Source organism: Tursiops truncatus, chromosome 6, assembly GCF_011762595.2.
Source record: "Tursiops truncatus isolate mTurTru1 chromosome 6, mTurTru1.mat.Y, whole genome shotgun sequence".
In the NCBI taxonomy this organism is placed as follows: domain Eukaryota; kingdom Metazoa; phylum Chordata; class Mammalia; order Artiodactyla; family Delphinidae; genus Tursiops; species Tursiops truncatus.
In genome coordinates this window covers 105,116,169-105,143,698 of record NC_047039.1, presented here as the reverse complement: position 1 = coordinate 105,143,698, position 27,530 = coordinate 105,116,169, and the positions used below count along the sequence as shown (strand labels likewise).

The 27,530-nt window shown below is 53.4% G+C and overlaps 1 protein-coding gene across 1 annotated transcript; it reads right to left on the bottom strand.

Moving 5' to 3' along the window:
• Window positions 1-626: 626 nt before the first annotated feature.
• On the bottom strand, window positions 627-27,206 carry OLFML2A (olfactomedin like 2A). Its single transcript, XM_033858579.2, has 8 exons — window positions 26,928-27,206; window positions 18,556-18,819; window positions 13,884-13,991; window positions 11,546-11,755; window positions 9,498-9,744; window positions 7,114-7,344; window positions 5,862-6,047; window positions 627-4,875 (listed from the first exon to the last, which is right to left on the bottom strand). The coding sequence occupies exons 1-8, from the start codon at window positions 27,054-27,056 to the stop codon at window positions 4,271-4,273; spliced, it is 1,980 nt and encodes a 659-aa protein (XP_033714470.1). The 5' UTR covers window positions 27,057-27,206; the 3' UTR covers window positions 627-4,270.
• Between the last annotated feature and the right edge of the window lie 324 nt (window positions 27,207-27,530).

The following is a 27,530-nucleotide window of genomic DNA, read 5'->3' as shown; positions in this document are numbered from 1 at the left end:
CATTTGCTAATCTTCCTTTTTACACAAAGCGCTTTGGCCGGCCTCACCGGCACGGTGTCCAGTGGGATGCGACAGTGCTGCTTGTTCTGTGTCGCATCCCGGTCACCTTGTGTTTGTGGTCACTGGCTTTCTTTTTACTATTGTAATATTCCTACTTAAAAAAAATTTTTTTAAGACTTTTTGTTTTCGTTTTTGCTGACAGCTTATAAAGCTTCCCTTTGAAATAAAATTATTTTAGTAAAAAGAATGAAATGATTGAAAAAAGAAATAGAAAACTATACTGAAGATGGTAGAGGGAAATGACAAAGATCACAACGAGGGTCTGTACATGAAGGACTGAAGTTTGAGAACATGGGACTAAGTGATGCTCAAGGCTCCCTCCCTGGGGTTCTCTCTCTGCAGCTGAAGGCGGGGCTGCAAGGTAGTGTCTGCATACCTTTGGGAATGGCTTGCTTCTCCTCTTCACTGGGAGGGGCCTGGTTGTCAGCCTGAGTTGGATTCTTCTGCCATAGTTCATAATCCAGATCAGTTTCTAGCAACAAGGCCGATTCTCATAACAAAGTATTGTTTTAAAGTTATTAAATGTCTGTGTTATGATAAGGATGCAGACCATAGCATTTAGTCAAGACTTTTAAATCAAGCTTTTGATCACGTATTTATTTAGGTATATTCCACCTTGTTGCAAAAAAAGGTATTGTGGCAATTTACAAAAATAGATAAAATACAATATAATAAAGAGATCAGGGTAAAGGTAAAAGCAGAAAGCCAGAATGAAGCCAGAGTCCAGTAGGAGACCCAGTACAATTGTTAAAAATAATCTCAAATTTGACTTTGAGCTTCCCATTAGCCAGAGCAAGGAAGAAAACCTGACTGGTTACAAAATTCCTAACAACAGTTAGTTTGGGGCTTTGGTGTAAAAACAGACCTGGTTCAACTCTTGACTCTACTACTTGTTAGATTTGTGACCCTGAGCAGGTTGCTTAACGCTTCTGAACTTGAGGTTCACTCCCTGTAATAGGGAAAAGTAATGCCAACCTTGGGGTTCCTGGGTGGATTAGTGATAATGTATGTAAAGGTGACTTCTAGCTCTAGGAGGGTACTGCTTGGGCCCTCAGCTGCCCTTTGTCCTCACTAAGCTGCAGGTCTTCAGCCATAAAAGGAAGTTGACATCTGTCCCCTCTGTGCAGCATGTCAGAAGCATAGCTGGATTCTAACCTAGTACTCCCTAACTCCTATCCAGGGCTCCCTGACAACCATCCAGTGCTGTGTCCTCCTGTCACCAGAGTGGTTTCCAGTGCTGTCATGGAGGAAAAGGTGCTTTAGAACATACGGGCTTTCAGTAGCCCTCAAGTCATTCCCAGGAAAAACGCCCAGCCTCACCTTTAGGGCTGCCTCCCAGACAGAGCAAATTAAATATTAAGGTCTAGAAATCTCTTGGGAGGACTCAAAGGTGGCAGCCAAAGCCCCTTCACGTAGCATGTTGTTCAGAAACACCAGAGACAACTTCCTTTGCTGTCACAGCTGAGGTCGGTAGGAAAAGCTAGCCCTCTCCTTCTTTGTTTGAAGTACCTGTTACCGACTGTAATAAATCCCACAACAAAAACGCTTCCCTGCCTCCTGTCACCGATAGAACAAAATCCAGTTGTCTTGGAATTTTCTCTTCTCTGGTTTGGCATTCAAGGCTCTTTATAAACTGACCCCAACCTCCTTCTTGGGTCTCCTATGTAGATGCAATTCGTGGCTTGGCTACACTGGTTAAAAGCAACGACCACCATTTCTGGAGCTGCTGCTAGAGTGACACAGAGTTGGCAAAGAACATGTGCTGACCAGCCCTGAAAACCTGACTGTGCTACAGGCTAAGCTGTTGTGCTTGGGTAAGTCCCTTTACCTCAGTTTCCTCGTCTGTAAAATGGACACACTCAGAGTACATCCCTTCCACTGTTGTGAAGATGCAAGAATATGCACATGGCTTGCTTAGCCCACTGTTGATGCTCAGGTTATGTTACCGATTTGGAAACCTGGCTTTCCACTTGACCCTGCCTCCACTTAACCTCTCTGGGCTCCAGTCTGACTATCTGTAAAATGAGGAAAATAACTGTACCTACAACATAACCCACATACAAGGGCCTGAAAACAGAAGGGGCTTAGTGAATGTTTAGAGGCTGCAGCCAGCATCCTCTCCCCGAGAAAACCATTTTGCTTGTCCTTTTCCAAAATTGGTCCATTCCAACTTTCCCTTTTCTAAGACTAATGGGGAAAGAGGAGCCTGAACATTTCTCACGTGGTTGGGCTGTGATATCACGAAAGACAGAGTCTTCTAAAACCCACACCCAGGGCCAAGGGAAACGCTGGGACTTGCAGCCCCCTGAAGAGTTTCTAAGTGGAGCCCTCAGAGTTCAGTTGGGCGGGGGAGGCTGGATGTGTCCGCCACTATGAGTCAGGCCTTGCTTGGCTGGGCGCCATCATTCCCCTTTACTTCGGGAGTGAGTTACGGCTTAAACAAAACAACATCACCTGACAATGCCTGAAAGAAATGTATCCTGCACAAAATGCATTTCTTTACACTCTTGGGTATGCAGCTGGGTGTTCATATATACAGATACCTGGGAGCTGGCATGGGGACAGAATGAAAGAAGCAGGGTCCGGGGTTGTGTAGAGATCAGCAGTAAACACCCCTCAAAGGTGTTGGGATGACTTGGGTGCTGGGTGGTCTATTGCCTAGCTGCCTCTGAGCGTGGAGAATAAAGGATAAAGACAAAGCCCTTCTGGAAGGAGATCAGCTGGGTCCTGTTCCCAGTGTGGCCCTGAGCCATTCTCTAAACCTTTCTGGGCCTATTTCTCCTTTGTAGATATAGGGAGTCAGACCGGAGAACTTCTTCCAGTTGTAAAAATACTGTTCAAAGCAGATGTGGGGCAGGCCTGAAGGTCTTGTCCCCGGGGCTGCTGGGTCTGAGGCTCGGGGGAGCCCACCTGTGCACCCTCAGCCCCAAGTCCTGGGCTCGGGGCAGCCCTGGCACCATTATCTCTGAAGCCAGGAAAAGTCTGATCCACAGATCCCTTTCTCCTTCCCTCCCAGCTTTCACCTCTGACTCCTCCCTGCACCCAGAAGGTCCGAAGCCTCCTCTGGACCTGGTTGCCCAGATCTCAGCCTCCCCCGGTCCCCCAGGCCAGCCCACCAAATAACCAGGTTAGGACTGACAAGGAAGAAGAAACCTGTTTCGTCCTGGTGCCACCCAGCCTCAGGCCTAGGGTCTTGCTCGTGGCCGACCTGGAGGTATCCCTGAGTGCGTATAGGTTGTGGGTTCAAAGGCCCAGAGAGAAAGGATGAGGTGGACCCCAGGCGCAAAGGCTCTGGGAGGGACTGGGGAGAGGTCCCACAGCCTGGGTATGTGGCCAAAGCCAGCACTTCTGGGTGAAGAGGGAGCCTCGGGGCCTGGCCCAGTTCCCCACCCTGGTAGAGTCGCTGCTGACAGGCAGCTGCCTGCAGCCTTCTCAGCTGCTGCTGCAGAAACAAATGACGGCACTGATGAAGAATAAGAGAAAATAAAAATGAGTACGGGGCGGGGGGTCTTGGAACGGGGGCTGGTATTTTTTCTCGGGGTGTGGTTTCTGCTCAGTGGCTGGGTGACTGTGGAGGTTTGGAATGTGGTCAGACAGCGGGTGGGGTGGGGATGGGGGGCTGGCCAAAGGCATGGAACAAGGACATTAGCCCATTAGCCAAAGGGCCCAAAGCCCCAGGGCCACCAACAGCTCCGTCAGAACAGGGGCCTGGGGTGGCACGCAGAGCTGGGCCTCCACCCAACACTAGTGTGTTGGTCCCAAAGGCCTCTGGTTTTGAGTAGCCCCGGGGAAGGGAGATAGACTTGAGAGAACAAGAGAAATGAGGGGAGAGGGTAGAGGGTTGGAGGTAGGGGAGAGGTTAGGGTAGAGCGTGGTCAGGTCTCATCTGTAAAATGGGCTTGCCGGATCCCAAGTGAGGCCTCAGTCTCCTCACCTGTTAAATGGGCTTAACTGTCTCTACTTCCAAGGGTGTCAGGAGGATTAAGTGGGTTAGTGCACATGAAGCTCTTGGCAGTGTTGTGCAAATGTAAGTGATTATTACTCCACTGAGTGCTGAGGAAGCTTGACGCTGGCTGTGCCCACTGCCTAGCACCTAGCTCCAGGCCTGGGCCCAGTAAATAAATATTTGCTGAGGGAGTCCCTTGCAGGAGTCACTGTGGGGAGCCCCCCATGCCCACGGCCACTCCTCTCCCGTGAGCCCAGGTCTCGCTCAGACCACGAAGTGGAGGGTATAGGTGAGCTGGTGACCGTTGTCCCAGGCGTAGAGCACTCGCTCCTTGGGGTTGTAGTCGATCTGGGTGGTGTAGGCGTGCTCGTTGAGGAAGGGCAGCTGCGGGCGGGCGTCGGTGCCCGTGTGCGTGTCGAAGGCATAGGCCACATGGCCCTCCCGCTGGTTGTAGGTGTCCACGGCGTACAGGATGCCGCACACCAGGAAGCAGTTCCCGTAGGAGTTTCGCCGCAGCCACGTCTTCCACGTGGTCTCACGGTGCACCGACAGGTCGCCGGGGTCCAGGCGGCTCAGCACGATCACCTCGGACTGGGCCTCGTGGTGGTCATCCGCAGCGGGATAGATGACCCACAGGCCGCTCTCGTCCACGGCGAAGTCAATGTCCGAGTGGCCGCGCCACTTCCAGGGTGTGGTGTCCTCGTACACCGCGTCGGGCAGCATCGCCCAGGAGGCCACAAAGCGCTGCCGCAGGTCGTACTTGATGATGTTCTTGGTGAAGGCGCGGTTGTAGTAGAAGGCGCCCTGGTACACCACGTGGCCTGTGCCGATCCAGTTGTAGGGCAGCTTGTACATGTTACTCCAGCGGCCTGCGTGCGGAGGGCGGAAGGTCACACCAGAGCTTCCCGAAAAAACCCCAGCCCACCCCAGGGACCAGGGAGGCCAGGGACCAGGGCTCTTGGGTGGCCCAGCAAGGATACTGAGTGAGCTATGGGCCTGGAGCTGGGCCAGTTATCTGATCCCATCAAGACAGTCCCAAGAAGGAGGTACTATTATTATCCCATTTGCCGGGGAGAGAACAGGCTCAGAGGGTTCAAGGTCACTGGTTGTGGAACAGCACAGCCAGGATTTAGATACAGGCTGTTACCAGCCCCTGTGCTTTGTTTCAGGGCGTTTGCCCACGCTGTTTCCTCTGCCTAGACTGCCATTTCCCATCCTATCTGCCTGGGGAATGCCTCAGCATCACCTCCTCTGGAAAGTCTTCCCTGATCTCCAGGCTGGGTTCCCATAGCCCCCGAGGCCTCCCTCTAGCACTATACTGAAATTGTTTCTTGAAGCCTTTACCATGCACATCAGATTGTGCATTTCTGGAGGGCAGCTCATGTCTAAATGACCCTTTCCCCTCATCATGTTCCAGATCTGATAACCAAATTTCTGCCCTTCCCTGCCCAGACCTGAAGGTCCTGTAAGGCCTGGGGCTCTGCTCATCTGTAAAACAGGGTGATAACCCCCACCTCAAAGATATCATGAGCTGATACACACTGGTGATTAGCACATAATAAGCACTCAACAAGTGGAAATTCTAAGCATTGTTACCCTTGACAGTAAATTACACTCATGAGGGCAAGACCATGTCCATCTTGTTTGCTGTTGCATTCCAGCTTCTGGCCTGGGGCCAGCACATAGGGGGTGCCCCCAGACTCCTCTTCTTGTGGTGGCTGACCATTCAGAGCTAGGCCAGGCAGGGGAAGTCTGGACCACAGGAAACCACAAGGCAAAGGAGGGCCAAGTCTCCATGGGGGACCCTCCTTAGGCTACCCACACCTGCCCCTTTCCCATCACAGGGGTCCCTGACCTTGCTTGAAGTTTTCCAGGTTGCGGAATTCCACCAGGCTGTTTCCATAGTAGTAGTTGGTGACATAGATCTTGTCATCCCTCGCAGCGGGGTCCTTCATCCAGGCTCCCTCATGGCGCCCATAGCTGTGGTGTCTCACAGGGGGGTCCACGGCCCGGAGGGTGCCCTCGCAGCTCGTCTCTCTGCCTGTGGGGAGCAAGGGGTGCAGCATTTGGTACACAGACCCACAGACGCTGAGCCAGAGCAACAGTCCTGGGAACGTTATCTGGGTCTTACTTAAATCCCTCCTGAGGTTTTGTTTGCAGCCTTATGTATTTCTTTTTTCTTTCTTCGTGATCAAAGCAATGTCTGATCATTGTAGAAAACACAGAACATTCAGAAAAGGAGAACGGAGAAAATAAAAATCATTCAAAATTCTATTATTCAAAGAAATTTTTAAACATGTTGTATTTCCTTCCTTTCCTTTTTTTTCTCTGCATGTATAGTCATGCAGACATACTTAAAAAAAAACATGATTCTGAATATACAGTTTTAGGTATCCTGTTTTTTCCTTCCACTGAGCAATCTCTCACATCATTAAATGGCCTTTTAATGATGTGATCTCAAGGTTCCACCAGGCCGCCAGACAGCTGCGCCCTTGAATTTATTTAACCAGTCCCCTCAGTGTTAGGCCTTTAGATTATGTTCAGTTTTCTGACGTTAGAAACAGGCTGCAAGGAAACCAGTTAAGCTGCAGCTGTTGTTCACATATCTGATGGATCCTTTAGGAAAGAGATTCCTAGAAGTGGAATGCACGTGGACCAAAGTAGGGAATGGTTTTGTCTTGTTATCACAGATAGCCAAGATGCCCTCCAGAAGGACGGGCTCCATCGATGACTTAATGAGGAAGATTTCTACCAAAGACACAAGCCAAAACTATAAACATGGAGATAAAAACGGCCAAAGACTAGACAGAGGAAATACAGAAGTGAAAATAGTTGCTGGATTTGATGATGGGGTTCTAGGTGACGTTTTAAGAAGAATTTGTTGGAAACACTACCTTGTTTCACTGTTAATGTTGTCAAGCTTTTTCTGTAACGATCAGATAGCAAACATTTTAGACTTTCCAGACCACATACTTCTGTCTCATATTCTTTAACAACCCTTAAAAAATGTAAGAACCACTCTTAGCTCAAGGGCTGTACAAAAACAGGCTATAGGCTGTGTTTGGCCCACGGGCTGTAGTTTGCTGACCCCTGGGAGGCTTACTCACCTTGGCTGGGGACTTCTGGGCGTGAAGGTGGCGTGGTGGGCAGGGGACTGGTGATGGGAGTCAGGGTAGGGGTGGGGGTGGGATCCGAGGCAGGGGTGCCAGGGGCCAAGTCCGCTCCCTCAGAGGCCCTGGGCCCAGTCTCTTCACGCTCTGCTGAGTTGGGCTCAGGCTGCCTGCCCTCCACCCGGGGCGGCCGCTGCTCCAGCCAGGAAGTGCCCTTGAGGGCGTTATCTGTGGAGAGAAGACCCTGTGCTCACATCCCAGCAGCACTGCCGCTGCCCGGGGTCCAGGCCCACTGGGTCCCAGCGCTGGGGCCATGGGGGAGATGTGCGGGTGGCCCCTAAGGAGTGAAAGGCCTTGAAAAGTGGGAGGTGGGGAAGGCTTCATGGTCAGCAGACTGGCTATAGGCCCCTGAGATGAGTGGCCTCGGCCGAGTCCCCTGCCTCAGTGGGCCTCGGCTTCCCCTTCCGTGAAATGAGTCATGAGGTCCACCACGTCAAGCTGTTGTGTTGATTAGAGGAAAATGTGCACAAGACATTTGCACAGATCCTGGCAAATACGAGGTGCCAGATGTGAGACCCCTTTCCCCCCTCAATGTCCCTTTGTACCAATTCCTTCATTTCCTGGATCCAATTCCAGTAGGCAGACACCCTTGCTCCCATTTTACAGACTTTCTCCTAGTCCGCTGCCCTGGAAACACCCTCTAGTTTCTCTCACCCAGGATTTGCCACTTCAGGTAGGGCAGGGCAGGTGCAGCCAGCTTCCCGTCACCTCTGGACCCCAGTTCTCTGTCTCTGCCCCCTCGTTCATCTCCTATCTCCCATCTCTCAGCTTTCTTGGCATCCCTCCCCCACTTCTTCCACTCCTGCTGGCACGGGCTTTGCTGATAGGAGGACTTTTTCAGCTCCGTGGGACTGGTTTGGGGCCATCTCTGCGTCCTCCCTGACCCACGCTTTCCTGGGTTGGAATGGATGGGGTCTGGGTAGGGAAAGACTCAGTGGCACAGCGCAGGGGACAAAAACTCCTCAGCCTCTGGGTTCCAGTCCCACTAACTCGCCGTGAAACCTGGAGGCTGTCACTTCACCTCTCTGAGCTTGTTTCCTCTGCTGGATCAAGTGCAACAGCATGTGTGAAAGGACTCCGCAGGCTGTGATGCCAGAGACAAAGGAATGGTGCTGTTGTTACCGTGATGGTGTGGCCCCCAGAGATGCACTGAGGCCCCTTGACTCCAAGACAATCACCTGACTTCTTCCTTTTCTCTCCCTGCTGGGCTTCCTCTTTGCACGGAGGTTTAGCCAGGCCCTGCTGTGGAGCAGCCCCTAGAGTCTCTCGGGAATGCGGGCACCCCCTCTGGTCAGCAGGCCTCAGTGGGGCCCAGCCTTGGCAGCCTGCCAGGGCAGGGGCTTGTTCCCACGGCCCTCACTGGCAGAGTCAGATGCCTGCAGCTGTTCCTGGGCAGAGCCCTGGCCAGGGGTCAGCGGCTCTATGCCGTGGCTAGGCTGACCTGGCAGGACTCAGAGCCAGCAGCTGGCACCAGGAGCTGGGAGAAGAGGCCCCTGAGCCCTGAGAGGCCAAGAATTGAGGGGGCTCTTGGGAGACTGGTCCCTCACAGTTCTACCCCTGGCCCCCTTGGGCATGGGCTGGGCAGAGAACCTCACTGGAGGAGGTGGTCAGCAGGACCCTGGAAGCGGGAGCAGGCTTGGGACACCTCTCAGGGACATCAGAGGAGAGCAGGCATCTGGGGAGGGGCTCAGGGGAAGAATCAGGAGCCACACCAGTGGGGATGGCCCAGAAATTTGGGAACTCTTGGAAATTTTGTCTCTTGTTTCTCGGTTCATTATTTTGTTGTCCTTCACTGTGATCGGGCAGGGAGCTGTAAGAAAGATACAAGAGTCTGTGGGCTCTTCTTTGGGGAGAAAAGAGTGGGAGGTCCTGGAGAGGCCATCCACTCCAAGGCCAGTCTGGAAATGGGAGGTGCCTCAAAGGCCCCAGGTCACTTCCCAGAACGCTGGTCTGGTCCCTGTGTTTGCCCGCCCACCAGAGGCAGCTGCCTGGTTATGGGTTTGCTTTTTCCCACTAGACTGTGAGCTCCGTGTTAGGCAGAAAGTCCGGAAGGTACAGCACGTACATAGTGAACCTTCCGCACATCTTTCAATGAAGAAGGAAAAGGCCAGTGAGGGTGGAGACAGCTATAACTACTGGAGAGGAACTGAGTGGCCCTTTGTGTTGATTTGATCATTTCATCCCCAACAACCCCAGGACGAGCAAAGGGCACCAACAGGTAACCCATGGAGCTGAGATCTGGGGCAGTCTGACTGTAGAGAAGACCCTGGGTCCCTGTAGGGGCCCCCACTCCCCAAGGTTCCAATCTTCCTCTGACTCACCAGCCATGGCCTCGGTCATCTCCTTTCTGCCCGCCTTGTAGTAGGTGATGCCTCGGATCACAGCCTGCTGCTGGGCCAGGGCCCGGGGCTTGGCTGTGGTCTGGGGGAGTCTGCCCTTGCCCTCCTTCTTCAGCTTCTCCACTTTCAGCAGCTTCTCCTTAGGAGGTTTTGGGAGGCCCTTGTCTACAAAGCTCTTCTGCATGCTGCCATATTTGTTGTTGTCTCTGCCTTTCCCTCCAGCTGTGTCCTGGGGGAGAAGGGAAGTCTCAGATTTGGAGGATGGTAGAAGGGATGTTGCGGGGCGTCAGGAGGCTCAGCATGTGGGGGCTGGTAATGGCCATGTTGCTCCTGGCCCTGCATCCCAGGTGCTCATGAAGTCACAGCTTTCCTCCCATAGTTACATTCATGACTGGGGTGTGCCTCAGTTTCCCCACTCAGCTCTCTAGCTCCCCTGCAGGCTTGAAGCCCAGCCTGATAGGTTAGATTCCTGTTCTACTTCCCAACTCCTGTACACTCCCCGCTGGGGGTAGACTACAACGGTGTGCTCCCTGGGGAAGTCAGCTTCCCATCCCTGTCCCTCTCACTCATTGATCTTTGTGTGTGGGCAGGGAGAGGTTCTCAGGCCCCAAGGCAGGGTGACCAGTTCATCACAGTGTGATGGAACTTTCCCAGTGTTAGCACTGAAAGTCCTGTATCCTGGGAAACCCTTCAGTCCCGGGCAAACTGGGATGGTTGGTCACCGGGGCATTGACCTGAGGGCATGCTGTTTCTAACATTTTGTGAATTTTGTTATTTTTGCTTCCTTTTAAATGCCTCTGATGCTGGCTTGGCACAAGAACCTAGGGCCGGTGACATCACCCATTGTTAGGCAGGGTCTCTAGGAGATACAGTAAGTACAGGATCTAGACCTTCTGTGCCACTGCCCAAACGGGATTCATTCTTACTGTGGAACTGGCACACGAATGAGCAGGAAGCCAGCTCTGGGTCAAGACACTAGGCTTCCTCCCTGCTTTATCAGCATCTAGGTGGTCCCTGCTGCAGACACAAATAGCCCCATTGTCAAAATGTCAGCACGGAGGCTGAGGGGTGGAGAGGAAGAGCGTGGGCTCGGCTGTCAGGCAGGCCCGGGTTCCAACACAGCCACCTTCTCTGAGTGACCCCACTCCGTGTTTCTTCATCTGCCAAACTGGCGACGAGCATCCTTCCTCGCAGGTGGCTATAAGATTAACTGAGATAATGTCTGCGAAGAAGTCAGCTCCCTTTTTCCTCCACTCACCAAAACACAAGGCCGCTGTGGGAGTGGTGGGCTGTATCCTGCATGTGGAACTGGTCAAAAGGGCACGAATGGGACTGAAGTCTAGTCTGTACTGCATTTGCCAAGCCGCACACCCTGGTACGTGTCTGTCACAGGAAGGAGCCTTTGTACAATTTATCCACCCAAAGGGGGCTCCTCCTTTTAATTTATCTGGCCTGTGGGAGAGCCTTTTCTGCAGCATGTCTGCCTACAAGAGGGCCTTTTTCAAATCTGCCCGAATGTGTGTTGTGTGTCTGGTGGCTCAGCCTGGTGAGGGCCTTTGCTCACTTTGTGCGCTGAGTTTGAATATGGAAGGCTGGGTGTTTGCTGCAGGAGTTCTCCACCCCAGGATGGGTTGGATGAAGTGGTATTAGTCGGCTGGGGTCCCCAAGGCATTGTCCATCTACCCATGAGCAGGCCTGACCCAGGCAGGGGCCCAGCCGCAGCAGGGGAGGTTAGAAGTGGTTTTGCCGCAGCCGTCCTGGTTTCCCAGGACCAGGCAGGGAGGGTCATCTCTACAACCGTGTCCCTGGGCTGGAGCCCCACGTCTGCCCCCAGTTCACCTGTGTTGATGGCTCACTGAGCAGCAGGCAGCCCCTGCCCCCGCCCTGCCACGAACTCCCCTGCTGTGCCAGCCCTCGGCCCAGCCCGCAGCCCCGAAGCCCCACCCAGCTGGCCCTCAGGGCCGAGGTCCTGGCACACTGTGCTCCCAGCCCACCCACCTTCTGGCCCGTCACAAGAGCCCTAGCCTCACCTGAGCCTTACTGCCAGGCCTGGGGGCTGGGGCAGCGGCGGGCGCCGTGGCCGCGTCCTTCTGCAGCAGCTGGAGGCCCAGACTGGAGAGCTCCTTCTTGATGCTCATCATGATGGCTGAGTGGTTCTCGTAGTGCCCCAGCTGCTCCCTGAAGTGGCGCATGCTCTCCCTCACCACCTCGTTCTCCCGGCTCAGGTTGGCCTTGATACTCTGTGGGGGCGGGACCCAAGACCTTTCCAGCCTCTGACTGTCCCCAGCCCGGGGGGACACCCCAGCTTCTGCCATCAGGCTTTGCTGCCCAGTCTCCTGAGCAGGGCCTGGGGGAACGGGCAGGGCGTTCCCTCCCTTCCTCCCTGCCTTCCTTTCCTTTGCACGTTGCTTTCTCACTTAGCCTATTTTGGGAACTCTTGCATATCTGTATATATAGCACTCCCCATACCTTTTACTCGCCACACAGTTTCCACTGTATGGATGGGCCAAAATGTATTTAGCCAGTCCCTTATGGATCCACCTTTTAAGTTGCTACCAATCTTTTGCTACTTTAAAATTACCTTTTAATTTAGCAAGTAATACATAAATACCTCTTTTTAATAAAATACTCAAACACCGGAACTCTGTGGGGTTTTGCTACGGTCTCTGATCCCTTCCTAGTCTCCAGGCCTCCGACTTCTCTCCTGGGCAGGCTTGGCTCCTCCCACCGCACCAAGCCCCACCTTTACTCTTCCTCTTGTTCTCCTGCCCTGCCTCTTTGTCTCCCTACTGCTGGGGACTCTGCCTGGCTTTAGCAGCCCCTAGCCCCACTCCCACCTGGATCACAGGGTGGACAGAAGGCACACTGTGTAAGGCAGGTTTCTCAACCTCAGCACTACTGACATTTGGGCGCTGTGGGGCTGTCCTGTGCACTGTAGGATGTTTAGCAGCGTCCCTGGCCTCTGCCCGCTAGGACCGATAGCATCCGCCACCCACCTCCCCCAAACTGTAACAACCAGAAATGCCTCCAGATAGTGCCAGCTGTCCCCTGGGGAGCAAAATCACCCCTGGTTGAGAACACTGATGTAAGGGAAGAAAGCAGAAGGAAGCTGGGACCCCAGATTGTCGCCTGACCTCCTGCGATGTTTTTCCCTTAGGCAGAGGGAGCCGTCTCCTCCTCAGTGAGGCTGTTCTCTCCGCCTCCCCCCCGCCCCCCGTGGTAGCAAAAACTTTTTCTTTTTCTTTTTTTTTTCATAGCTATCACTTAGTGAACAGAAGCAAAGCACAGATAATGCAAAACAGAAGATAATTTAAAAATCATTTCCTTGTAGCTGCAGAAATCATTTCTGGTTTGTTCCAGGCTCTGCAGACATACCCTCCAGATTGTCTGGCTCACAGTTGCGCGAAGTGAGTTAACATTTCCTAAGATTACCAGAGGAGAGGTCAAAGGAGGCTGACTGTAGAACCAACAACAGGAGAGCCTGGCATGCTAGATGCACAGGAAATGCTGGTGCACAGCAGAAATGCAACGACTGTTACCATTCTGCCATGCTGGCATGGGCCTGGCACATAAGAGATACTCACCAAACACTTTTTGAATAATTGAAGCCACTGTGACCCCAACTTTGGGCTGAGTAAGGGGTTAATCTCCTCTCGTGGGGCACAGGATGCCCAGGTGCCCCCCTCCCTGTGGAAAGGAAGCTGGGAAAGGAAGCCTTCACGCCCCTCCTGGCAGCTGCATATCCCCAGGCTCCCAGCAGCCCAGCAGGGACCGGATGCAGGAAACAGGCGGAGGCCAGGCTGTGCCAGCAGAGATGCAAACCTCAAACCTGCAGCCTGAACCTCCATGCTCACTCAACTCTGTCCCTGTCCTCAGGGGGCAGTATCAGCCACCCGCCCAGCCCTCCAGCACATTTACCCTGACCAGGAGAAGACACTTAGCACCTCTGCCTCCACGGTAGGTGGGCCCTTGAACAGCCATGCTACCTCGAGCTTGGCCCCCGTGGGCTTGGCCGGTCCTGCACAATGCGAATGGTTGCCCCAGACTTGTGCAATATATGGGCCCTGGTCTTGGCGAACTGAGGGCGACTGCAAGTTTCAGCCCCCTCTGCACCTCTTTCATACAACCAGCAGGTGCCTCAGTTTCTCCACCCAGCCTTCCAGCTTCCTACAGGCCCTTGAGGCCCAGTCAGACCTCTTCCTCAAAGGCTGGACCCTGTGGCCTGTATCTCCTTCTCCCAGCTCCCTGCAGGAGTCCAGCTTCTAACAGCCACCAGGGTCCAGACAGAATTACCTAGGCCCCTTCGGACACTGCCCTTGGCCGCCAGCACTGCACCAGCCTGGCCTCTGTTTCGAGCCCTGCCCTTACCTCTTCCAGCGTGTTCATCTGGGAAGCCACTTTGTGGACGTAGGCGTGCACCTTCATCAGGTCCATGCTGTACAAGGTGCCCTCCAGGAGATCCACCATGGACTGCAGCTGCCCGGGGAAGGGTGAGGGTTAGGGAAAAGGCACAGCACGCGGCCAGGCACAGAGGGTGCAAAAGGAGCCCCACCAGAGCGTGAACCCCAGAGCCTCAGAGTGGTCTGCCTGACTAGACCCAGCCTGCTCATAAACACAAGAAAAGCGCTTTTGAGCACTTCCATATGGCAGACACTGCATAGGGGCTTGAATGAACCATTTCACTTAATCCTGAACGACCCCACAAGGTGTGCAGTGGACACGGGGGGAGCTCCATCCACATCCCCTGGATCCCTGCTTCTGTTTCTTGTGCCCAGCCTTGGCTTCCATGTGCCTCCTTTTAACAGTCTGCATCTGTGACTCTCTTCAAAGAGCCATTTGCCCACCGAAATGCCTGGGAGTCTACGTCCTCCTGGGGCAGCCTGTAGGCAATGCCTGATTGGTGTGGGCATCTAGTAGCCCAGCATCCTAGCTAGAGTGGCCAAGATGCCAGCGAGAGTGTCAGGGAAACCTTGGCACAAGGCGCCGGTTGGGAGATCAGCTCTCCCTTGCTTCTAGCGGGTGGTTCCTCCAGCCACCCCTGTACGCGCTCTCAGGGCCTGAGCATGGTGGTGCTCCTGTCTGGCCTTGGCCAGCTGTTTCCAACACAGTTTTATTCCCACTCTCCCAGGGGTGTTCAAGCTGTTTTAAGCCAGAGAGTTCTTCTCTGAATAGACTTTGATCTCTAAAACAGAAAAAGGGGGTGGGGGGCTCTGGTGGAAGAAGGGATAGGGCCTCGAGTCTTCTCTGCTCCCCTACAGCCTTGTTCAGACTCCGAGGGGTTGCATGGTACCCCAGGGCTCTGTGGAGTTCAGTTTGAGGACCATGCACGGAGACTCTCCTGGGCCTCAGCTTCCTTCTCTGTGAAATGGGCAGCAGGGTTGTGGAGCGGAGCAGTGCCGTCTGGATAGGGCTCAGCTCAGAATGGGCACACAGCAAGGCCTTCGTGAATACCAGCAATGATGATTACTATTCCAGGCGGCTAAATGGGACCTCCTAGCTTCACTTCTGCTGCCTTCATGGCCACCAAAACTTTGACCATGGGTCTCTCCCCTGCTAGATTACTTGCTGTGGCTCCCCACTGCCCAAGTGTGACTACTTATCTCCTGACCCTGGCATTCAAGCCCTTCTTGATCTGCCCCTGCCACCTTCTTCGGCCTCAGCAAATGTTCACTCTGGGTCAGGCATTAAGGACAGTGATGACAATACAGACACGAGCCTTCATGGTCCTTTACAGGCTGTCAAGGAGTGCAGAGTAACACAGAGGTGCCTGGATCGGGGAATGCAGGTGGGAACACACACAGGTGCCCAGGTCATTAACGATGGGGCACTGACCTTGTCTGGGAGTGTGTGTGGTTTAGTAAAGGCTGCCAGCAGGAAGTTTTGTTTGAACTGAGCTCTGAAGAAGGAGCACAAATCAGACAACGATGGCCGGAGAAGGACATTCCAGGCAAAGGGAACAGCTCGTGCAAAGAGCTGGAGGTGTGAAGACACATGGTGTGTTTGAGCCGAGCAACTCAAAATGTAGTCTGCGGACCAGCACAAGTCCAAGCTGCTCGTTACCAGTCTGTGATAAAATAATTACAAAAAGCGAGCGTAGGCTTTTATAAACTTTCAGAGCCATTTGACAGAGAAATTTTATATCTGTAGACTCTAATAATACAACACTGGACTTGTATTTTGCGTGTCTGTTTCTATTCCAATTCATTTTCCTAACAATTCATTTTTACAGTATTTTACAAGAGTGTTTGTTCTTGACAGATTTTATTTTTGACCGAGCCACGTGGCTTGCAGGATTTTAGTTCCTGATCAGGGATCAAACCTGGGCCCCTGGGAATGAGAGCGCCAAGTCCTAACCACTGGATCGCCAAGGAATTCCCAGTTCTTGACAGATTGTTTGAAAAACTGGTCTTTCACCACATATAGTTTGAGAAGTACAGTGTGGAACTGACAGGCGGCTAGTGGGGCTGGGGCAAAGAGAGGGTAGGGAGGCACCCTGGGTCACACCCACTCCACTTACTCTCACCCAGAATGTTCTTATTTCTGCTCTGCTCGAGGGACTCCTACACATCCCTCAAAGCCCAGTTGTAATGTTACCTCCTCCTCTGGGTTCCCACAGTCCCTGGGACGTCCATTGGCCCGGCACTGACCGCACTGCCATTACTGGGGTCAGGAGCTGTGTCCCCATAGGACTGGAATTCCTCAAGGGTGGGGCCATGCTGAATTCAGGTCCAGAAGGAAAGGGAATCTAGAATCCCATTCTTCCTCCTCAGAGCCATGCAACTAAGGCTAAATCACAGCTGCAGTTCTTAGCTTGAGGGGAAGGGTTGGGGTAGAGACAGGGGCAGGTATAGGGTGGGTTGCCCTGTTCCCCTCCGCAGTGGCTTCCCCTAACCTCCTCTCCTGGGGGGGGGCTGCCCACTGAGGGAGGGGGAGCCTAGTCAAATGAGAGGGGCCTCAGCTCTGTCTCCTACTGCCTCTGTCCACTTCTCCTCTTGGGGCTCACTGGGTACCTGTCGGGTACTCACTTATACTCCTACAGTATCAAGGAGGCGAAGTATCTTCTCTGTGTTCCTCCTACGACCCCTCCTGCTGGGTTAATCCCACCACTGCCCCACTCCAGTCCTTTAAGGCTGAATAAAACCCCCCATGGCTGCTGTGCACTGAAGGGACAGCTCCCGGCTGAGAGAACTGCCCAGTGACCTCTCCACTGGGCAAGGGGACACAGCAGAGAATTCTGGATTCAAATTTCTTGCTGTGTTATGTTAGGCAAGTCACAGTTCCTCTCTGGGCCTCAGATTCCTCCCCCAAGTAAAGCTGGGAACAGAAGTTCCCTCTCCAAAGGGCTGTAGCAAGGATTAAATTAGCCAGCATTTAGGAAAAGGTTTTGTCTATCCTCATGTCAAGTATGCTTACAATTCAGTTGTTGAGAAGTGGATTTGAGCAAAAGTTGGTTTTGTCCCTGTAACTGAAGACTGGCCTATGGCTTCAGTGCCTGGAGTCTGCAGGGCCCTACTGGGTTTGGGAGACAGTGTGGTCCAGGAACTGCCAAGTTGTCAAGAGGCCACTTGGCCTAAAATTCAATCGCCACCCCCAACTTCGAGAGTTTTGGTATCCATCCAGTAGTTACAAAAATAAAACTAAAGTTAAATTTAAAGAAAACATTTTTAGCCAAATGTTGGGAGACAGTTCTTCCCAGGCCTCTTGCTTTTCTGCATGTCTTGCCTGCAGAGGCACTGACTGTCCTTGTTCCAGGCCATCTTGTTGCAGAGTGAACAGCCTTGGAGCATCCAGAGTGTTTCCCTCTGGAGCAGGGAAGGTGTGCTTGGCGCTCATTATAAGAGATCTGGATTCTCTAAGTTGGGGCTCCTCTCTTGGAAAACATCCCACTGTGTGTGCAGGTGTTATCTGGCCCTCACTGCATCACCCTGTGGGAAGTGAGTGGGAGAACCAGTGCAAGAAAGTGGAGACACTCTGGCGACTGTGAGTAATAAAGTCCTTTGTCTCTGGCTCGTGTCTACTGCCAGCGTCCATGAAACTAGCAGGCTAACTTGTTAGCTTACAAGTAGGGTAACATCTCAGTCAACTTCACAGTTCTTGACACGAAAAGGGCAAAACAGACACATGTTTGGAAGGAATTATAAAAGAAAAGGATCCTCTCAAAAGCCACCAAATTATCTGGCTATTACAGAAAGGAAGACAGGAGAGCAGGGTGATTTAGAACACATGCTTTGGACACAGCAGGCCGTGAGTTCACATCCCAGCCCCACCAGGCCCGCCAAGCACGGAGTTGCGCATGGTGTGAATGGCACGAAGGTGCCGGGCTGTATGGGGGACTGTGGTCTCCCTGCACATGCCTGTCCAAGCCATGGGTCCTGGTGGTGGGCCCGGCACAGGGCTGTGACACCTAGAGGTGGCGCCTCTTTCTAATCTTCCTATGGTGGGGTGGGGGGAGGGGACTATAAGCACAAAATTTACATAAAAATATGGTGTAGACTTGCGGCTGCATGTCATTATGTGAGAGCTTGGGCCAGTTACCTAACTTCTCCAAGCCTCAGTTTTCTTGCCTCTAAAATGAGGACAAAGATCCCATACTTCACAAAACGGTTTAAGAATTTAGAGAAATAATGTTAAAAAAAAAAAAAGAAAAGAGCTCAGCACAACGTCTGGCACGAAGGCGGTACGTGAATATGGGAAACGTTATTACATAAAAAACAATCAAATGCCACAAAATACTACATGGAGGTGCTAACACATGACCTGGTTGGGTAAACCACAGGACACTGGGATAGATGCTACTAGGTGGTAAAGGGCTCTATCCAGGTAAGCTAGCCAAAGGATGCTGCCTCCATCGCTGACTGGCCGAATGCTCTTAGGCAGGAATTGGTTTCCTCTCAGGGAGCCACTGTTTCCGCACCTGTGAAATGGGACCCCTGCCTTAGAACGTGTGGCCTTTTCATTGGAGGGATAGCCAGCGCCAGCCTATGCTAGGTATTCACGCAGGAGTGCGGTCCCATCCCGGCCTTTACTCCAGAAAGCCTACCTTGAGGAGCTCGGGTGCCTGTTTCTTGAGTTTCTCCATCTTCCACTCGTTCTCGCAGGGGTTGAGCGAGGAGGGCGGCGCGGTGCAGGAGCAGCGGCAGTCGGTGCCGGAGCTCACAGTCTCCACCGTGTAGAAGTCCTCCACTCGCGCCCGCCCGCTGCGCACCCGGCTGCACGCGTCCTTGCTCAGCGGCCGCATGATGCACTTGCAGCGGCAGTCTGAGCCCTCCGAGGTCATGCGCACCTGGTCCACGTCGCCGAACACCTGCAAGAGGGGCCCCGGTGAGCCGAAGGCCAGCGCTGGAGGGAGGGGGAGAGAAGGAGAGGGAGGGACAGGTAGCAGGATCCGGCCCCCCTGGCCTTTGGGGGCACCATTAGAGTGGGCTGAGAAGGAAACAAATTTCCTTACAAGGAAATAGAAACCTTATAATAATAACAACAATGAAAAGAGTAATGGCCGCTGTGACAAACAGTTTGGCTGTTTCTCAATAAGTGAAACATGGAATTACCATGTGACCCAATAATTCTACTCCCCTGGGTATATACCTAAAGAATTGAAAACAGGTGTTAAAGCAAGGACTTGTACAGGAATGTTCACAGCAGCACCATTCACAATAACCACAAGGTAGAAACAACCCAAATGTCCATCAACTGATCAATGGATAAACAAGGTGCGGTATAGCCCCACAATGGAATATGATTCAGCCATAGAAAGGAATGAAGTACTGATACATGCTACAACGTGGATGAACCTTGAAAAATATTATACTAAATGAAAGAGCCACTTATTTAATATCCAGAATAGGCAAGTCCATAGAGAGAAAAAGCAGATTAGTGGTTCCCAGGATGTAGAGAGAGGAGCGAATGGAGAGTGTCTGCTTAGTGGGTACACGGTTTCCTTTTGGAGCGAGTGATGACAATGTTCTGGATCTAGGTAGTGGTGATGGTTGCACAACTTTATGAATGCACTACATAAATGCCACTGAGTTGTACACTTGCTCATGGTTAAAGTGGTAAATTTTATGTTATGTGTATTTTGCCACAACAGTAAAAAAATATGAATGGAGACCTTTTACGGAGCACTTACTACATCCCAGGTTTCAGGTGCGTTACACCCTTTAATAATATCTGTGCATGGGGGGGGGGGGTATCGTTATCTCCAAAGTCCTTAGCCTGGCCTTCAAGACCTATGTGAGCTGACACCCTCCCTCAAGGCCCTCCTTTTGCCACTCTTTCCTTCACTCCACTCCAGCCTCAGGGGCCTTTGCAGATTTGGTACCCTCATCCTGAAACCCCTATCCCTCCGATATTCCCTGAGTTCATTCCCTCACATTAACTTACACATTACCTCCTCTGAGAAGCCTTCCCTGACCACACACCTCCCATTTCTCTCTGTCCCCTTATCTAGTGGCTTTGCTTTTCTTTATTGCATGTACTACCATCTGAAATATCTGTGTTTTCTTATTTTTTGTCTCCCCAACTCTACTGAAGGCACCTTTAGAGGCAGGGACTTGTGTCTAGTTCCCTCCTATATCCCCAGAACAGTGCCTGCTTGGCTGATAGTAGGAGCCCTGGAAATATCTGTTGGATCAACAAGCCCGTATTTTACAGACACTCTAGAGCACAGGGCTGAGAGCATGGTGTCTGGAGCCTAGGCCAGTAACTGTGAGATTGTGGGCAACCCAATTTTTCTGTGCCTCTGTTTCCTCATTTGTAAAATGGGCTCCTGCCTCACGGAGTTGTCGTGAGGATTAGAAGAGTTAATATAGGTAAAGAACAGAGCCTAAGCAATAGTGAGTGTGTCTTAAGTGTGAGCCATTATTAATACAGCTAAAGAAACAGAGGCTGAGAGAGGAGAAGTCACAAGTTCACACAGCTTCACCTGGGAACATCCAGCTTTGGATATCTGCCTCCAGATAGAAATCACTGGTTTATGCTGCGTCTCCTACAAATCTGTTTCCCCACATCCTGTGTGACCTTAAACAGGTTACATAACCTCTCTGAGCCTCATTTCCTCAGTGGTAAAATGGATGACTCTCCATACCCGGCCTCTTCATAGTGAGGCTCAAATGACCTCCATTTAGTGGTTTCCCTTCCCTCCTCCCTTTTCCTTCAATCCCACCCTGGGAGGCCACATACCCAGTGTCTAAGTGTGGTCACTGGTCCCTGGGGCAGCAGGACTTTGTGCCTGCAAGACTCAGCTTGGTGAGATCAGCGGTAGGTGCCAGGCCCAGTCACCGCCTCCAGCCTACCTTGCCCTCACACACCAGCCGGGCTCTCGGAGCCCCAGCCAGCCACTGCCCTAGCTGGTTCAGCCAGCCCATCCTGGGCTTCCAGGCTCTCAGGACACAGCTATTTATGGCTCTATCAACAAACCAACACCGCAGGCCTCATGGCTACTAAGCTCTCACTGAAGCCACCAGGACCCAGGTGAGATCAAGGCTCCCTTGGGCTTTCTGCCAAGCCCAGTCCCCATGAGTGTCCCAGGGCCCTCTGGGGAAGGGCAGCAGGCACTCCATTTCTGCTCTGAGCCCTCAGACACCTGTTTGAACCCCTGGCTTCAGCCAGACTCTGGGTGATAGCTGGAGGTGCAGAAGAAATAGAGGTAGGTACATCCTTGACCTTCTCAACCATGAGAGAAGCTGATGTAGTGAGCTCTGAGATCACAGAAAAAGACACCCATGAAGACTGCTCAGAGGAGGGCACCCCAGGGGACATCTCTAAGCATGAGTAGAGCATTCCAGGGAGAGCAAGTCATATATGCAAAGACAAGCAAGGGCCTGGCACTTTGGAAGCTTGGAGGAGGTTGACTGGCTGGTGCCTGCAGAGAGTCTGGGTGGCAGGAGCTAACGCTGGGGGTGGTAGAGCCGCTCGTGGAGGGCCCTGAAACTTGGCTGAGGATCTGCACTTACTCCTGAAAACACTGGGGATTCATGAAGGGTTTTAAGTAGGAGAGAGCCAGGGTCAGATCTGCATCATGGGACACTCGCTCAGGCTGCTCTGTGGACAGACGGTGGGTGGAGGAAGCAAGCCTGGGGTGCACAGCCCAGGGAGGAGACATTTACTGAGAACTCACTGAGTGCTGGGGAAGTGTGGGGCAGTGGTTAGGAACACAGCCATGGGCCACCTACAGCTGTGTGCTCTTGGGTAGATTACTTAACTTCTCTGTGCCTCAGTTTCCTCATCTGTAAAATTAGGGTACTGCTAGTGCGTACCCAGCAAAGGACTGTGTGAGAACTGAGAGACGGAATACCAGGAATATGTTGTAGTTGTTATTATTACCACCAAGAATCCTGACAGGGGCTTGTTTTTCCCTTTGTTTCTCCACGTGGGTGCACTGGTAGGTATTCTTAGCAGTGTCCTCCAGATGAGGAAATAGCCCTGGAGCCATCAAATGACTTGTTCAAGGGGATCAGAGCCCAGGGTGGGTAGACTTGCTGTCCCCTGGAGGATGAGTGTGGGGAAGGAGGTGGCTACGGGTGGAAGCTTTGTCCCTGGTTGTCTGTGGGCGAAGTGTACCCTGGGCTCTGCTGGGCAATTCTCCCCGCCTGTGAACGCGGACAGCCAGGCTCGGATGCTGTACATTCTTTAGATCGCTGCTACTACGGTAAGCCTGCCTTCTCTTTGAGACTCTGGGCCCCCTTCCCGGCTCCGCTGGAACCCCTAGCCACCCCCCACCCACTCCCCCAGGTTGGGGTAAGAGCCCAGTGAGGGGATGTGTGTGTGTTCTGTGTGGCCAGGCCAGAGAGGCCTCTTCCTCAGGACTCACCCATAATCCAACGCCCATCCCCACCAGCAGCGGCCTCCACATCAGACCGCAACATTCCTTCCCTCCTCAGATGAGGTGCTACGTCCTGATGGGGGCGGCCAAGGCCCTGACACAGGCCAGGAGTCAGGAATGGAGTCAGAAGAGGGCCTCTGCCCCAGCCCCGGCTGCCAGGAGCCCAGGCAGGCCCCTACCTCCTGTGGTTACTATGTCCTGTGCTGCTTGACTGGAGGCGGCAGAGCACCATGGAAAGGAGCCAGGCCTGGGCTCAAATCCCAGCTCCCACGTGTCCTCCCTGCATGACCTTGACCCCTCTGAGCCTCAGCTTCCTCCTCTGTAAAATGGGGAGGATAACACTCCTTTCCTCATAAGCTTGTCCTGAGGCTAAAATGAGTCAATGCATGCAGAGTGCCTGGCATAGAACAACTGTTGTCTACTTGCTACTGAAGTTGCTCCCAATAACCCTCCCTCACGTTTGTACATCATTTTCTACCTCTTTGCTCTCACCACGAACCCATCTTGGAGAGGAGAAATCTGAGCATCAGAGAAGATGAGGGGCTTGCCCAGGGTCACACAGCACAGGCTGACTCCAAAATTTAGTTCACATGCTCTTCCTCCTATGACCACCAGTAATCACCAGGCAAGGGCTTCTCCACCAGCAACTGAGCTGGGATAGAGATGCTGGCCCTGGATCCGGCCTTGGTGGGGCAGGGGAAATGGGGCTCCCACTGAGCCTGACCCACCTTGCCCTTGGCCTGAGGGCTGGAGTTGCTGCCTCAGCCCCCCATCCCTCCCTGCAGGCTTGCTCAGCACACACTGCTGCCGAAGCCCCCAGGAGTGCGGGTGACTTGTGCTTAAAAAGCTCCCTAGCAATTTGCAAGGAAATCCCGCAATAAGATGGCGAGAAGGTGAACTTGATATTTCTGAAGGGAGATGGATAAATCTGGCCAGAATGGGGAAGAGGGGGTTCAACCGATAAAATGTTCTAGAAACAGAACAGTTTCAAATTGTGTCACCTTGAGGTTGAATCTTCCCTATTCTCTCATGGCCAGCCCAGATTCACTGAGAGACAGTTTCCATGTCCTCCTGCAGGGAAAGACCTCCCCTAGAGCCCATGGTCAGCTGGACACCTCCCTCTGGATGCACCCCAAAGGTACCCCAAACTTAATCCATCCAAAACTGGGCCCAGCATCTTCTCCCAAACCCGTGTCTACCTACCTTCCTGCCCAACCCAGGTCTCTGAGCCTCCTTCCTACTCTGGAACCCATCAGTCACGTTCTTCCGATGGATGCTTCATTCTAAATATCTCCTATCTCAATCTCTTGGTCTCTACTCCCTGGCCGCAGCCCAAGCTCAGGTTGCATCAGCTGCTACCTGGGCAATACAGGAGCCACCTCTCTGCTGGATTAACCTTCCAAAAGCTCCTTTTTGTTGATCTGTTATTCTCTTGCTCCACAAACCTCCATGAGTTCTCAACTAGAGATGTGCCTCAGAATTACCTGGGGTGGAATGACTTGGAAAATGCAGATGCCCTGTCCTTACTCCACATCCCTTCACTCAGACTCTCTCAGGCTCCCCAGGTATTTGGATGCCCACTAAAGGCTGAGAATCCTAGAGTCCCAGGAATCTCCAAACTCCCCAAGTTCCCTATCTTGGATTTTTCAGCAGCCCCAACCTGACTCTTTTGAGCTTCAGTGTTCAAGTCTGTCAAACGGGGAGGGAGCACTGAAGTCTTAGAGTGTTGTGTGAGATCCTGAATGTAAATCCTGGGCAGGGGCTTGGCGCCCAGGATGCTCTTCCCGTGCCCCAGCCAATAGGAGAGATGGAGCAAGACCTTCCCTGCAGAGAGAGCCCGCGGGGCCTCACTGGGTCCCACACTCTGTGTGTGCAGAAGGAGGACTCCATCACTGTGCAGCCCTCGCCTGCTCTGGAGCCTGTTTCCGATTACACCCACAGGCAGCAACTCCCCGAGTGGAGGGGCAGCAACACCTAAGCCTCCCGGACCGGCCTCGCCGGGAACAATGTGATCCAGCCTGGGACACCACCGCCTGCCTGTGCTAGCCCTCCTGCTGCCCTGGCCCAGCTGCCACAGGCCTTGGCCTCCCCACTGTCTTCGGGCCTCTGATAAGCAGCAGGGCTGACCAAAGACCCCCTTCCCACCCCAGGATGCATGGGGAACATGAGGTGCCAGCAGCCCTTTCACAGATGGGGAAACTGAGGTAGAGATGGGGAATTCTTAGCCACATTCCTAGGACACGCAGCAAAAAGCAGGTTCCCAGAGGTCTCTGGTGCTGTGCCTGGGTTTCACGTGGTTACCTGTCTGTCCATCCTAACCTTCACACTGGGCAGCCCCTCAGATATGCCAGGGAAGCTGTGAACTCCTTCTCCCACTCCCAAGACGGGCAAAGCACTTCCTTAGATGGAAACCCCAAGTCCTGCTTAGGAGAGACCTTGTTATAAACACAAAATTGAAACACGCTGAGTGAGGAGCTGGCCAAGACCACAGAGTTCCTTGGTGAGTACTGGGGTTGAGCTGCCCCTGTACCCCTGAAAGTACTGGGCAGAAGGTGAGGCTGGACCGCCCAGGAGCAGGAAGTCTGAGGAGGGGCCAACTTAACCCTTTAGGGCCCTAGATAGATTTCAAGTCCCAGACTGGCCTTCCAAAGGGCTCTCCCCTCACCCTCAGAAAATAGGACAGGCTTGAAGAAGAAGGAGGATTGTTGGGGGAGGGAGGGTGATAATGAAAACAGCTCTCTCTACAGAGCCAGCAGGAGTCCGACTGTGCTGAGGAATGCAGAGTAAATTCACCCATCACTTGATTTTTATTTTTCCCAGCTGGCTGAGTGGTGTGGGGTGGGAGGTGTCTGGGGGAGGGCTGTGCTGAGTCCCCCAGCTGCTTCACCCTCCAAACTCTAGGATGTGCCTCCCCACCCCACCAGCCCCAGCTTGCCCTGGGACAAATAAACACACACACACACCCCCAGCCTAGCAAGTGTTTGGCTGACTCACTACATAAACAGGGTGTTGGGTTTTCTTTGTCTTTGCTTTGCTTTGAATGCGAGCCCTCCCCCACAAGCTCTACAGCTCTCTGCATGGCTCAGAGGATGCCCAAGACCAAATATTCCTCCCAGCCAGAGAGATGAGAGGTGGCAGAGTGCTGACCAGGTTAGCTGGGGTTTTTTGCTCACTTGTTCCCCTCCCTGAGCCAGGTCAGGGAATCCTAGAAGGCCCTATACGGAAGGGAAGTTGGGGAGACAATGTTTTTCAGATGTCCAGAGGTCCAGAAACAGTCAGTGACTTGCCCAAGGTCACACAGACAAAAAACAACAAAGGGCCAGAACCTAGGTTTTTTGATCCACAAGCTAGCTGTCTTTCTATACATCCTAATTGCCCCATCTGTAAAATGGGAATGATACTCATTCCCTCCTCGTCTTTGGAGCACGTGGTTAGGACTGCAGCTCACTTGTTTGCATACCCTGAGCTGAATCTTCAGGCTGAAGGTTTGCCAGTGCCCACTGCTTATATACTTACCATGTGGCTAGTGACCTCTGCCCTTTACCTGCCTGTGGACAGGGCAGCCTCACCTCCTACCCAGGAAAGAGGCTGGAGAGACATCAAGAGAAGTCACTCTTACTCTCATGCTCTGCAGTACCTCCCTCCTGCCTCTCACTTGCCCCCAGTCCCAACCCAGTCCTCACCGGGTCATTTCTAGAACATGCTCAAGAGGTCCCTGCTCTGACTGACTCTAAGTGCTTCTCCTCTCTACATTCTGGATCACACCCCCTTCTGGGGTCTCTGTGGTAAGATTTCAAAATCACAGTATCATTTATTGGACCCACTAGGTGCCAGAGTGCTGCTAAGCACTACCCAGGCCTGATTCCACTGATCTAGAGATCATAAAGGCCCAGGGTCACCAGCTGAGAGACGGAGGCGGGATTTGAACCCAGGTCTGCCTGACACCAGAGCAGATCCTTTCAGCTATAACTGAGCAGCTCAGCCACTTCTGGAGACACCGTGTCTTCTGGAGGGTGCATCAGATCTCTGGCAGGAACACCCAGAGGTCAGGAGAGTGGCCAGCCCAGCTGGGTTCATTGGGTCCCACGTATGGCCTGAAAGCCTTGGCCCAGGGCCTGCTGCAAACCTAGGGGTCGCTAGGTAGCAGTTACCCGGGGGTCTGTCTCCACGTGGGTCAGCCTCCCATGGAAACTTTGAGCCAGATCTCCAGGCTGCCCCTGCCCAGCGCTCCTGGGAATCCCCTCCCTAGGCTGGGGACTGCATCTCCCTGTCTGGGCTGCCTTTAAGTTCCCAGTACCCCTTCTCCCTGGCCCGGGGTTTCAGTACTGACCTCCTCCCCGCACTGGACTGTGTCCAGCTCCCCTTCCAGAGGCTCGGGGTCCCAAGCACCCTTGCCATCTATCTCCAGCCCTTCTTCCCCCACGCACTCCTCTCCCAGGGTCCCTGCCCCTGCGGCCTCCCTGTTAAGTCTCCCCTCTCTGGGTCCTCTGTTCCTGGCCCAGACACCATGCTTAGCCGGCACCCCCAGCCACAGCGCCCCCTCGCGCCAGGCTACACGCCGAGCTGCGCCCTAGTCGGAGGGCCGCACGTACCTTACTGTCAGCGCGCACCGGGCTGGCACGCAGCAGCAGCAGCAGCAGCAGCAGAGGCAGCAGGAGCAGAGGCAGCGGCCGGGGCCCAGGCCCGGGCCGAGGCCGGGGCGAGAGGGCGGCTGCGGCCATGGTGGGACGGGCAAGGCGGGCACGGACAGTGGGCGCGGAGGCCGGGAAGCGCGGGCAGCACTGCTAGCCGGACGCCGCCGCCAGCTCTACCAGTCCCGCGCGCCCCGCGTCTGCCCGCTGCTCCCCGCCCCGCGCCCCCTCCCGCGCCGCTGGGGGCGGAGCTAGGATGAAGGGGGGGCACCCCACCCCGCGGGCCCGCTCTCAGCCGGGCCTCTTTGCCATTGGGCGGCTCTCCAAAGGGCATCCCTGTAAGGACACAAAAAAGGGTCTTGTTCGGAGCCCGCAGGAGCAGCGGGGGTAGTGAGAGGAGCGCGGGCTCCCTACACCGAGTGAGGTCCTGTTCTTTGAGATGTGGGACCTTGGACGTGTCTCTTCACCTCTTTGAGCTTCAGTTTCCTCGTCTGTTAAACGGGGAAAATAGTGCTTTCCTTTTGGAGTTGGTTGTAAATTTCAGATGAGTGATGTTTCCAGGGC